General features: G+C 38.6%; 1 protein-coding gene across 12 annotated transcripts in view; it reads right to left on the bottom strand.

Moving 5' to 3' along the window:
- ank1b (ankyrin 1, erythrocytic b) overlaps positions 1 to 14,086 on the bottom strand; it is a 73,170-nt gene that overhangs the window by 7,813 nt on the left and 51,271 nt on the right. For 9 of the 12 annotated variants that reach the window (XM_067484284.1, XM_067484279.1, XM_067484280.1 and 6 more), the window contains 13 exons: positions 12,918 to 13,142; positions 12,247 to 12,401; positions 11,726 to 11,937; positions 10,130 to 10,334; positions 9,636 to 9,732; positions 9,287 to 9,515; positions 8,875 to 9,003; positions 7,530 to 7,649; positions 7,032 to 7,116; positions 5,902 to 5,976; positions 5,692 to 5,823; positions 5,316 to 5,474; positions 4,433 to 4,504 (listed from right to left, as the gene is read on the bottom strand). In XM_067484284.1, coding sequence (XP_067340385.1) covers positions 4,433 to 4,504; positions 5,316 to 5,474; positions 5,692 to 5,823; positions 5,902 to 5,976; positions 7,032 to 7,116; positions 7,530 to 7,649; positions 8,875 to 9,003; positions 9,287 to 9,515; positions 9,636 to 9,732; positions 10,130 to 10,334; positions 11,726 to 11,937; positions 12,247 to 12,401; positions 12,918 to 13,142 — 1,895 coding nt within the window. The remainder of the gene's footprint in view (positions 1 to 4,432; positions 4,505 to 5,315; positions 5,475 to 5,691; positions 5,824 to 5,901; positions 5,977 to 7,031; positions 7,117 to 7,529; positions 7,650 to 8,874; positions 9,004 to 9,286; positions 9,516 to 9,635; positions 9,733 to 10,129; positions 10,335 to 11,725; positions 11,938 to 12,246; positions 12,402 to 12,917; positions 13,143 to 14,086) is intronic. The other 3 variants (XM_067484283.1, XM_067484290.1, XM_067484288.1) reach the window with 1 other exon arrangement.

Genomic DNA, 14,086 nt, shown 5'->3' with positions numbered 1-14,086 from the left:
GCTAATCATTGGATTCTGTTTTTATTTACATTTCACTATTTTAAAAATTGGGGTTGTACATACACCCAATCACGAAATAACAATTTTTTTTAAGGATGGACTAAAATCTGACTAATCAAAACAGAAAACAGGCGCTATGCTATGAGAAAGCATTCTACAGAGTAGACTGCAAACAAAAAAAAGGACATAGTGGTAACAAATACTTCAGCTTAAATAAAATCTTTCTATTATCGTTCCAACCCTGAGTGGGATTCAACAGCATCTTGCAGATTCTGCGAAGGAAGTTGCAAGTTACTGTTGTTCTTGCATTCTCCTTTAGTTGCATATCAGTCATGCATTTGTATGTCTGCAGCCCAAGCGTCCAAATGAAGAACACTGTGCACACATTCACACATACCCACAAACACGCATAAACATTGGACAAAATATTTTAACCATTTTTTAAAATTGATTTGTGTCTGGTGAGCTGGTCTTTGAACTTATATTTTATAAGAAATGTAATCAATAGTTTCCTTAGTTGAAGGAAATGCTATTTTACTGTTCTGCCAAGACTCTTAGGCCTCAGGAACGTTGAACAGATTCTAAATCAGTAGATTATATGGATGATGCTATCAAGGTTTTGATCAACATACATTCATTAACCATGACACTCAAATATAATAAGCAATAGGGTCCTTAGCAATACATTTTTGTTTGACTATCACCAACGTTGTTACTGCAACAACCTTCCTACATACATACATACTTAGGACACACGCAAACCTACAGCCAAGTTGACTGACATACACTATATGCAGTGAGAAATTTTGTCTTTCTTCTTCAATAAAACCTATTTCAGTACAAAAGCAAGATGTGGCACTGCATATTATAATTCAATTATATATAGCACTATATATAAAGCAATATATAGTTAGAATAGCAATTTTTTTTTTTTTTTTTATTATTCTTTTACATTTATTTATTGTTTCTGAATCGCCTTTGGATTTACGAAAACAGTGGCAAGTTAGTTTATCTCTGTCCTTTACCTCTCAGGTCATTTAGGTTTAGTCTTTTAGAAGCTATTTTTTTCAAAACATTTTTCACATTGGTTTACAATAAATATGCAGAGAAATAATAGTTTAAATTAATGTTGTTTAAACGGTTTTATGGTTAAAAACTAATGCCAAACACTTTTACGTTAATGTTCTGTGAAAATATGAATAAATAAATCTGAATAAATCTTCATCCTTATCTTGTCTTTAGATACAGTATAGGTTCATTGTCTGATAGCGTACATGTGATGGGTTTGAGTTGGGATATCCGTAATCTTCAGTACTAAGGAAACTACTTGGCTGGCTAACTAAATGGCTGTAATGATTGGTTCAGATGAAGCAATGTAAAATTCAACAGTAAAAACGTACTTCACCCGAGCCGAAGCTGTGTACACATCATTCTGCTTCAGACCTGAAATCAACTTATGGTGTAGCCCTGAGATTTTACATTGTGTATTAAACTCACTGTTTAAAAAACAAAATATGTAAATACAAAGAAGTATGAGGTTTGTTTATAATACATTAATCATTTTTGCACTTAGATAACTATCAAAAGTTAAAATGACCGTGAAACTCCTATCTAGAAAACGTGTTTTTTAACTTATTACAGCAGTGAAGGACTATAAATCAACTTTAATACCAACAATAAAAACAAAACTTGAAATTTTTATACGCAAAATCAGGTAGAATATAATGGCTTGCTACCAAGATAATGTGCATGATTAGCTAAGTAGTAAAGACCAATGCCTCTAAAAGGTTGTTGAATTCTACTTTTCCTCGATTTTGTTTTTCATAGCTTTCATGTAAGCAGCCTATTCTATCAATATGCAGGCCCCTTGGTTGCAGATGAAAAGTGATCATGCAAAACCATTTAGCAAAGTCTATCCTGCCATGGCTGTGAATAAGGATATTTTTAAACTTTATCAGTACAATGTTTTATCAAAAATACAATTTCACAGGAACTTAAATTAAAATTAGCTTAAAATGAGCAATGTAGTTAAAAATGACTATGGAATCTACTGTATCTACTGTCTACTGTAACTCTGAACAGGAAAAAAACATATTATTGAGTGAAATACATCTTTACTGCGTGAAAAAAAATGTGTTTATGTGCTAATGGGCCCTGGTGTGGGTAAGCGCACGTGTGTGTTTGTGTGTGTGCATGCGTGTGTGTGTTTCTGGGATGGTACAGGGCCAGGGTGATGAGGTGGCATCAGAATGAGGTGAATAGCAATGAGCCAGAATTAGAATGAGTTAGAACGAGTTACATGAATCTGGGTTAGCCTTTCCCTTCACCCCTACTGTTTAAACACAGACACATGTAGGTGTCAAAGACACAGGATGTAGTGAAGTACACAACCAACAGCACTGCAAATCACACTACACACTTCACTACTGTACACACAAGCTCACACACATGTACATAAACCTTGCCCTCATAGTGACATACAGATGAGGACATACACTTTTTTTTCACAAGTGAGAATCAAACATTCGCAAACACACACCCAAACTAATACACAAACACACCACACAGTAATATCCCTGTTAGCAGATAATGTTCCAACGTTAACAGTGACTCTGGCATCAGACATGGGCAAAAGATGATTAAAAATAATTAAATAGCTAAATAAAATTGTTTTTAATATTAAGTTTTTATGTGCTTACATACATAGTAACTACAGAGGACACTGGTATTAGCAATAGCCCTGTTTTCAAAGTAAAACCTAAGATGTGTAAAAACTACACAAACCCATATAATCCCACTGACATTTATTAAATGAATATTTTACAGTTAGCTATTTGCCCGTGAATGAATTACATCCTGTCACAGCGACACTGTCACCTGAACATTACGTGCTATGCAGCAGATCATGTGTTACAGTGTAAAAACACACAATTTATTTTACAAAAAAAGAAAAGAAATTGCTTGTTAATGTAGCATTTAAAACAAGATTGAAATACACCCATTGAACAGAGAAAACATTAACAAACATTACACACTGGGAAGAGAAATTTATACATTAAAAGCATGCCATGCACAGTAAACTTTTATTTTGTTCAGGAAACTGCAAACACACACACACACACACACACACACACACATTTTGTAACTGTACAGACAACACAATTTTTAATATAGATGACAAAAATCATCTTGTATTTGCCTGGTAAACAAGGTTTTAAGATTTTTTTATACGTCTGCTTTATCTTGCCAGGCATTTAAAACACTTTTTGTGTAAAAACAAGGCAAACATACTTTTACATACTTTCCTTGCAAGCTGAGCTACAGTAAATAAAGTGATTTTCTTGACTTTCTTTATTGGAGCCCAGGTCAGAGATAGACTCACAACCACACACACACACACACACACACACACACACATACACACAGACAGACACACGCGCGCACATGTATTGTAACAGCAAAGCATGCAGCGTGCTCATGCTCAAACTTTAATACACACAAAGAGCTGGACTGAGAGAGGAGGAGAGTTTCCCCACTCGACTGAACGAGGGAGGAGCGTAGGAAAATAAGATGACAAGAGAAGAGGAGGCCCAGAGGTCAACATGAGGTCATATGAGGTCAGAGGTCGGACAGGAAGAGCTGTGAGGAAGAAAAGCAGGAGAGGGGAGGAGGAAGGAGGAGCAGGGCGGCTGGGCAGCAGATATGACATGTCATAGGTTCAGAGATAGACTGAAAGTAGGACAGAGTGAATCCTGAGCTAAAGACAAAATTTCAAGACCGCTAGAACATTGCAGTTACACACAATGTCCGCTGTCCATCAAAAATAATTGGACAGGTAAAATTATGTCTTATTCTCAGGGAAAGACAGAGAACAATCGAAAGAAAGAAAGAAAGACAGAAGGAAGAACAAAAACAAGGTATGAAGGCCCAGAGCATACTATCACCTGTGTACAAGTACTACTTTTAACTTTAGTGTAGTCATCCCAGACCAACACATACACACACACACACACACACACGTAGTGTATGCACACTCATGTATGCGTGCACACTCTCACACAGCCACACACATTTAATATTAACAATCCCAAAGATCCAAAATTAAGATTCAATATTACCCACATGTTAAGTGTTGGTCCTCTCTGGCCTTACAAACGCTTTCTCATAAGCATGAGGTTTCTCAAGTATGAGGTGTCAAAAACAAAAAGAAATTAATAAAAAAAGAATTGGGCCCCAGTCAGGGATGCACAGATGTGGTGTTAGTGCATGCTGCATAAGGCTGGGTTCATGGCGGAAGAATGACACCACTCCTCAGACCTCAAAAACATCTTTTGAGATTCATCGTCATCATCATCATCATCATCATCATCATCATCATCATCAAGTACATGAGCATCAAACCACCATGCAGCCCGAGTTTACTTCAACTTACCCCTTCTGAAAAACGGGGGTCTAATAACTCGTGGCTTGTGCACTAGGCGCGGTGGCCTTGTGTCCGTGATCTCTTGTGGAGTAACAGAGACAAGGTAAAATGGCTGTTACCCAGACTCCAGGGAAGCAGGGAGGTTTTCAGATGTGGAAAGTAAATGAGAACAACAGCTCACCTTCTGGTGCTGAATTTAAATGCACATTTGCTGTACTGCTAACCATTGTTGTGACCAATCCATATGTTTGAATAGGCATTTGAATAAATCCTTATAATAAATATGCAAATTAGTTGTTATGTCATTTTGTTCAAATATAGTGGCAATTCACTTTGTAGCTCATGTATGTCAATTTCCCAAAAAGGCCTGAGTACATGTATATGCATGTTACTAAGTATACTAAATTTTATACTTTAAGTAACTGATCCTGTATTAACCTCAAAATTCTTATGGAGCAAGAAATTCCTGTTAACTTTCCATTTCTGATAATTACAGATGATTAGAGTACAATCAATCAAAATAAGAATTTCTAAGAAATCCACAGATAGTAACTACACTGTGTTTACCACCAAAACTGTATTCAAAATAAAAACCTTTTTTTTTGCATTTGGAATGTGGAAGACTCGCTACGTTAGCTTGTTTACATGTAACTAATTTGTTTTCTGGATTAAAGTAAGCTGATTTGTAACTTGCTAGAGAACAAACGGACAGATTTAACTTTGATGACAGTTTCTACAGCTTTAAAGTAATAAGAAGTTAAGACTAAATACAATTAAGACAATTAAATCCCTTTTTAGGGAACATGACAGATTTTCTTTCTTTTTAATACCATTCCTTTCAATTATTATTCTGATTTGAATACATAATGTTTGATGTGCTTGTGTGACTCACCATTGATAGCACCGGGGGACAGAAGGGTGGAGTCACGGTCACTGAGCCGACAAGCACCTTCATCCAAAGCACTGGCTTCTGGCTGTTGAGCCTGACCCTCTAGAGAGCTTACAATGTCTGCACGATCAATGTTCCTCAGGGCAGTGCATAGGCTGTCCACTGAGAAGATAGAGAGACGTGGATATAAAAACAAAAAGCCAACAGTGATTCATTGTAAACACAACAAAAACTGAAACAAATCTGGGAAGATAAAAAAGTTACGGAGCATTCTGTGGATACAGGAAACTACATACTTACAGATGTTCTTTATGCACTATTTAATAAAAACTACAGTATTTGGGAACATAAAAGGCAAATCTAATGCAGATGGACTTACTCTTGGCCCTTTTGCCCTCTCTACTGGCCCACAGGTTGAGCAGGGCAGAGCTTTGGTCAAGCAGCGAGTTGGGATTTTCCACACGGATTCTGTTTATGTCATCTACTCCAAACTGAAGCTCTCTTGCCAACTCTAATAGGATGGGCAAGCAGATAAATAGATAGAAACAAAAACAGACAAAAACAGCAGATAATATTTCAAATGACTAACCTGCCCAGCTCAATCCCAGCTGTTCAGCTATGATGTTGATTTTGATTTCAGTCCTCTCCATGGCATTGACTGTGGCTAAAGAGTAAAAAAAAACAAAAAACATTTCAGAATACTAAGATTCTAACTCTGATTTTAATTGTGATCTAAGTCACACTTTAACAGTTCAGCTGATAAAATTGACTATAATTTAAACCTAATGTGTTGTGTGTTGTACTGTCCAAATGTGTGTAACTGACACTGAAATACTAGAAACTGTTGTAATTTTTTCTTTTTCTCTTTCCTTTTAGGACCTCTTCTGTCATCTAAAATATTTACCATTTACTTGAGATACTACTGAAATTGTTATTGTGATACCTACCTTGACAAAGCATTTCTCTGTTGAAGGAAATAAGCAATACCCACACACTGTTTTTGTCCATAAAGTCCTCAGAATTAGCACACTATACGGGTGGGGGAGGTTAGAAAGTGGGGTTCATTCAGGTACTTGTCTTATCAGCATTCAGTAACCATTACAGAGGAACCAAAGTGCAATATAACAGCGCTGTGTAAGACAGAAAAGGCCTTTCCCCTTCACCCACCACCCACATCAGTAACATTTAAACCAAACAGATCAGCCATCTCATCTCAGTTCATTTACTACAGGCCAGTATAAGGGCTCCTCTGTCTAACTCCACTGCGAGGTCCTGCCCATTCCCACTGGAAAGCTACAGCGTTAACGCTTATTATATCTGCTGCCATGCCTTTGGAAATCGCAGTGGAGACACCAGCGCCATGCAAAACCAATCACAAAAGTCATTCATTGGTTGTCATAGCTACCAGGACACTGAAGACAGATGAGGCTAACTTGCCACGTGCCATGGGAGCCATTAAGGTCATTTTGGGGACTGTTGCTCATTTTTGGGCCTGCAATCATTAAGATTTCCTCTAACTGCACTGCAAAGAAGTCTGGGGGATACTGTAGAGCAGTGCATTGCGTCCAAGGCTCAGTCTTTGTGCCATGCGTGCATGAGAGACAGATAAGGGCAGACTTGGAGGCAGAGGGTTTAGGGTGAAGAGGGGAGTGCAACATACGGTTATAATCATCATCGTATTTATAACAGGAGAGGGCTGAAGATCAGGCACTGACTCACCCACACCAGGCTCGTTCAATGCGCTGTAACGCTCTCTCAGGGCAAGAGGGGTTAAAGTTCTCCGGCGTTCCTCACTTCCAACAACCTAAAATAAAAGTAAAACGACTAAATAACAACATTGACACATCATTATTATTACAGTTATATGAAAGTAAGATTTTTAACATTTGAACACTTATTGTTTGGTTTGTGGAATACAGGACAATGCAAAGATTTGATGATCAGTAGATTGAAATTTCACCAATTTGATTATTATGGCATTATGATTAATTTTTATCCAACAGAAAGTAGTCGATTGGTTTTAATTTAGGATGCAGTTAGTTAGTCTTCAAGGGCAGTGGTTTATGGTTTTATAGTGTACTGCATTGTTATGGACAACATGAAAACTTGGCTTCCTATTTGCAGAATGTAATGTAGGCACAGCTTTGCATCAAGCAAAAGGATGTCTAGTGAAATTCAAGCAAAACTTTTGTGTATGTGTGCTGAGCATGTCCATACCTTGACACAAGGTGGCATGGTTATGTTAAGGTTACACAGTACATGCTGTGTGTCTTCGTATTTGGTGCACTTCCGCAAAAAGGACAAAAACCCAGTGGCATCCTTGTTACTATCTCTGACCTAGCATAGAGAAAAGGCGAGAGGATAGAGAGAGGAAGAGGAAGAAGGAGAAGAAGGAGAATATGGGGAGCGATGAAAGAAGAAAAGTAGAAACAATAGAGAAGAAGAGGTGTGAGCAAAAAGTAAAGCAAAAAGAAAAGAAAGTGGGAGATAGACACAGAATAGGAGTCAGAATGCAAGAGAAGAGTATGAAACAGAGCAGGAGAGAGGAGGAAGACAAAAACATCAACACAAGTATTAGAACCAATCCATATTACCCTGAGCATGTGGCGCAGTTACATGGGTCAGAAAACAGGGGGAAACAGGGATGGAAGCAGTCCATAGGCAGGCGAGAGGGAGAGATTTACCTGCACTTTTTACCTGGACGTCTGTCAGACCAGACAGTTAGAGAGTGACCATGAGAGAGAGAAAGAGAGACAGTGAGACAGACACATACAGACAGGCAAGGGAGCAAGATAGGAAGGCAGGCAAAGACAGTGTGGATGTCACAGGACATGCAAACAAATTACCAGAGAGCGCTTACAGGTAGACGGAAAAGTTGTTTGTTGCTCAGTTACACTATCATAGAAAATGTATCCAACTACTCCATTCTCTAGCTAACTTTTAACAGTGGTGTGTGTCACACTGAAAGACGCACAATGGATCACCAAAGTGATGGAACTTTATATAAATATCATTATGAGAAATACGTTACAAGGCACATACAGATAGATGCACAATGTGAAAACATATTAACCAAAGAGACACTTAAACAGCACTATCATTACAAAGGAGGAGGGTTTTAATTGTTGCACATTGTTGTAAATTAAATTAGAATGAAATAAAAAATGAAAAGAACATTTGAAAAATGATCTAACAAACTGAATATCATCTTACCTATATACTAATGTTTTTGTTTATAAAAGGTGACTTAGTTGCAGTTTCTATTGTGCTGAGTGAATGTAGAAGCAGCACTTTACTGTTCTCTGACAATTTACATGCTGATGGTGAGACAAACTGAAGGTCTACCACAAATGTGACAGTGAATAGCAAACAGACACACAAAAAACACCACATGACCCGATTGTCTGTGTGATTAGTAGATGGCTGCTCAAGAGAGACACTAACTGGTGAAAGGATCCTTGACACACCAAACACAACAACTAAACAAACAAAACCCGGTGTTGAATGAATTATATTACAAGTGACAGAATGCAGGCATTTGAACAGTCAAGCATAGACAGACCTTTACAGAGATGGGCAGTCTATTATCTCTGAAGGCTTGGAAGCTGAAGCTGCGAGGCTGCTGGGTAGCCTTCCTGATTGGCACCAGGTTCCCAGAGCACTCCAGGTACAGTGGCAACCCCTCCATCAGCTGTTGAAAAGAAGTTACACGTTATTAAGGGTGACTAGATAAACCAGGAAAAGAGAATATGGTAAGGATGTATTGTAAATCATAAGACAGTCCTCTGCACTACAGAAAACATTCTCCATGCAGGACAATGTCCACCATGACCTTTGCATCATTGTCCTGCAAAGGTCATAATTTTCTATTATGAAAACATAACCAGCTTTATGCTTTTTTATTCAACGGAAATTTCCCGACAACAATAACCTTTCAATGCATATACTACATTTTCCTTTGCCCATTTACTCACCTCAATATCTCGACTGCGAGCCACTTCAGTAAAGTTTTCATGCAGCTCAAGAGTTTTGTCCATCTTGTCATCTGTCATGCAGTAACAACGCAAGCGCCCCTCACGTGCTTCATTCATCTTCGCAAAAATAACAAACTTTGCCATATACGGAACCGACATCAACTCTCGGTATAGCAAGTTGGCAAAGGTCACTGCCTCGGCCGTGCGTGGACAGTCTGCCAGCCAAAATCTGGACAAAGTAGAATAAGGGAACAGGGAGGGAAAGTGGCAGGTAGAAACTTGATTCATGTGCTGATGTAGGCAGTACAGGAAGGAAGGAATGTATCTGGAGAACTGTTGAGGGGATCACCTTGCAGAAACATTGGTGGTAAAGTTGGCACAGTTATGGGCATACATCAGCTTGGTGGTTCCGGTTATGTCCTCCCACTGAGCTGGTGCGGTTCCACCTAAGACACAACAACTACACTGTCATTGCCTTGATGGTGCCCACAGTATATGGTGGTGGCTCTCATGTTTTGGCCCCTTCATTAATTTTTAATAGGGTCATCAAAACATGAGAACCACCTCTTATTATAACATACTCCAGAATGACTCCGCCACCCAGTATGACCTCAATATCATCTTTCTGACAGTTTCAACTTAAAAACTGAGAAATTCTAAGCTTGTAAAAGTAGAATTGTGGTAGAGCTGCTGTGTTAGATGCATTACGTTGGACAGGTGTACCTAACAAAGTGGCCAGTGGGTGTACAGTACTTAAATGAATCAAAAAAATACAAACAGTCATACTCGATAAAGTCGGCCTATATACAGTTTATATTTGATCAACTTCAAAATAGTTTGTACCGATGACACTGCAGAGGAGGCGCAAGCTGGTGGTATCACCCTCCCCAGCATCCCGAGGACTCTCCCTCCAGGATGGTGGCAATGGGATGCGTAATCCAATTGGACGGTGGAATTTGCGCCTGCGTGGTTCAATGGTAACCACCGGGCTGAAGGTTGCCTGGTTACCAAGCTGCCGAGTCAGCAGTTCATCAGGGATTGGCTGTGCCTGAAATAGAAGTAGTGAAGGGAAAGGAAGTTGAGGAGCAAAATGCCAAACAGACAGAATAAAAGATCTGGAGTTGACTGGAAGCCAGGTGTATAAAAATGTGAAAGATAACTTGTAGCACAAACATAATATAAAAGTATATGTTATCCAAAAGAATGTTAAATAGGCAGGAAATAGACATAGAAATAAGAAGAAAAACAGAACAATATGCTCAAAAGACATCAAACTCACAGCCATACTCACACATGCAACCAATTTATATTTCACACCTGACCCAACTCAGATCAGTGCCTCAGCTCAGTCAGTTTGGCTCACAAATTAAATCAGGTAACTGAAGGGTGATGAATGGCTGGATAAAAGAAAAACATAATAAGAGCAGCATAAGGCAAAACAAAACTGCAATTCCCTTAAAAAATTATAAGTGCACTCACAGAGAATGCAAATCATTTACACTGAAATGAGAAAAACAACTGAAATGCAGAACCCATCATCTGTCTGTAATTGTAAACAAAGAAAAGCAGAAGTGATGGATACAAAGAGATAGTCAGCATGTGTTGTGCTATGTTCCCGTGTGTGTCTGTGGAGGCAAGGATGAGTGACCGGTGGTGACATATTTGCCAAGGGGTTGCAAAGGCTTATTTACACACAGCACAGTGAGGCATGACAGGCTCAGATGACATCTCTAAAGCAAGATATGCAAAGTGATGTATTGTCAAACTATACAGTACATCACAGAATGTTTTAAATGCCTTGAAGTTATTAATTATTAAGATTTGAAGAATTGTGAAATAACCTGTACTCATTAGATTGGGGTTGAATTTTCAATAATCCAAACAAAATCCATACATTAATAAAGCTAATGGAAAGTTTTAACTACACAGTTTAATGTCATCGGGAAAGAACATAAAAATATTATTCTCAAAAACACTGACTTAGACTGGACCGAAAAATACAGAATCACACCTGTTGTCAAACAATTGTCCCTGAAAGGTCAATGCCTATGACAGTTCATGAACTTCCATTAAACAATCATAATCATATGAGAATAAAACATCTGTCTGCAGTCAGCTATACAGTCCTAATGACTGATGCATAGTTTGAACATATTCAGGCTCATTTGTCAAAGAGGCAGAATGAAAGATCAAATCAAAAACACCGTATGCAGCACAAGCAGGTAAACATGCTGGCACAGAGCACTGAATCACAGATAAGGAGTCAGCTGTTCTATAATTGAAACATCTGTTTTCTGCAACTTCTAAAAAAGCACCAGTGTGTCATTTAAACAAGCAAAATAAACAAATCCCGAATTTCTGAAATCGTCCCCCTCTTTCCACTGTTCCTATTCATTTATATGCTTCTCCTACTGTCTCCGCTCCAACTCTACTTCTTACCTGCAGTCCTAGTCTCACTCTCTTGGTCACAGCTGTCTCAGGAAAGATGGCCTCAACATGGGGCACAAGTTTACTCATCAGCCGGCCGCCCTCTGGACCAATTAGATCACTTTCCTGCTGTATGCGGGAGACCACAGCGAAGTACAGGGGAAAGTCAGTAGAAATGATCCGACGGATTCTCTTCTTCTCCAGCTCTTCTTGACTCTCTAGGTCTACAGATGGTAAGATTTAACGAGGAAGAAAAAATAAAAAGACAGGAATAGAAACAGAATGAGAAAATAGAAAGAGAAGGAACAAAATGGGGGAGATGGTAATTTTTAGAATGTATATCCTAGACTTCTAGCTTTAAATAGACATGAAAGAATGTGCACTGTGAAATGCAGCTAACACATTTTCATAAGAAGGTAGGTTCTCTCTTTGCCCTCTTTAACTCTAGCGTCATAGATCAAGATTAACACTGACTTAACACTGCGACTGTGCAAAGTCACTCAGCCAGTGACATCAATGACTATCACACTGACCTTCATCCATGCCATTCAGAATAGTTTCGAGCACTTCGTCACCATAGCGATTGCGATGTTCCTTCCAGACAGAGCCATTTTCACTGCGGAGGACCACTAGCTCTCTGTCACCTCGGCCCAGTGAGGCAAAGTGAGGGATTTCCACTATCACTGGCCTGAAAAAAAACAAAGAAGCTACATTTTGAACCTGATTTGAGGCTCAACATTCTATTAATCACACAAAAGACTACTTTATATATAGAATTAATAAACCAAGTGGCCCAATATTTATTATGTAGCTGTATTATTATTGCAATCATTCCTGTGACTAAGTTTAATAACGTAATAAGATATTTACTGGTATCGCCATTAGCTGTTAAGAAATATATTAGTCCATTACATTGCACAATGATTAGCTTGAATTGAATTTTGTATTCATATTAGATATTGCACAGTATTCCTATCTTTCACAAATCAAATCAGTCATTCTAGCCAACATCTAGGTAAATACATACATAAATATAAATCAATGGATTTTATTTAATAAGTCACTCTCAGTCAGTCAGTTTATTGAAAATGCAAATATTTTTTTGCAGAACTCTAGGTATTCTTTTAACAGAAACTACCGTCAAAATGTTATGACCAGTTTTACATCAACTGTCAGTATTGTGAATAACTCAAAGTTGACTGACCCCAGAAACTGCATGCTGGATGGCCCTAGGGAGATGATGCGACTAGCAAGGCCCTCACCCTCCACCAGCGGAGGAGGTGTGGTCAGTTTCTGTGGTTTGACTAGTCGGCAAGTAATGCGTGTTGGTGCAGCGCAGGTTCGAGGAGGAATGATAACCCGCAGGCCATGGTGTCTGCTGCCCCGCATAGAGCCGCCTCGAGCATCCACCATGAAACTCACCAGGAATCTGAGAGTCACACAGTGATATAAAAATATGATAAAGAAATTTATCGAAACTCTAGGAGAGGAGCAGGAGAGGACAGGCCAAATGAAAAAAACAAGTGTACCAAAATAACTTGAAAGGTTAAATTAAAAAACAGCTACTTTCTATTTGATTATGCATTAGACAGGCAGCCTCAGTGTGTCTGTCTTCCTGTGAGAGACTTTGGATCTGTAAACCACACACCCTCCACATTATATGCGGTTATAGATAACGAAGAGGTGTTGACTTAACATAAATATAAAAACGGACTTAATTAACTTTTGAAACTTGTGTTTTCTCTCCTATGAACTGTTGATCATATTAACATGATGATAACTATGTAATTTGTGATAGAAATGCAGCCTCACATCTAGAAGGTCCCCAGTTTGTACCCCACCTCTCACCCACTGAGCTCCAGCCCTCTGTGATGCTGGACAGAATAGGCAGTTACAGATAAGGGATCGCTGATTGCGTTCGAGAATTAGGATGATGCAGGAATTATATTTGTTTAAACGTCACGTCAGGTGTTAATATTTGATCAAAACACTGTCAAATGCCAAAATGATAAATGCTATACATTTTTATTGCCCTTTAAACAGTTTTGTAATGCTTGTGATGTCACTGAGTCTTTTTAGCCTGAAAAGCAGCATCAATAAATAATATAATTTAACATAAATAAAATAACAAGGATAACTTCTTTTCCTTTCAGCTCTTCCCTTTCAGGGGTCACCACAGCGAATCATTCTCTTTCTTCTACCCCTGTCCTCTGCATCCTCTTCTCTCACACCAACTAACTTCATGTCCTCTCTCACTACATCTATAAATCTCCTCTTTGGTCTTCCTCTAGACCTCCTGCCTGGTAGCTCCAGCCTCAGCATCCTTCTACCGATATATTCACAGTCTCTGAACATGTCCAAACCACCTCAATC

The sequence above is a fragment of the Channa argus genome, chromosome 18 (genome assembly GCF_033026475.1).
Source record: "Channa argus isolate prfri chromosome 18, Channa argus male v1.0, whole genome shotgun sequence".
Lineage (NCBI taxonomy): Eukaryota > Metazoa > Chordata > Actinopteri > Anabantiformes > Channidae > Channa > Channa argus.
The sequence above is the reverse complement of the archived record's forward strand: the minus strand, read 5'-3'. Positions and strand labels throughout refer to the sequence as shown.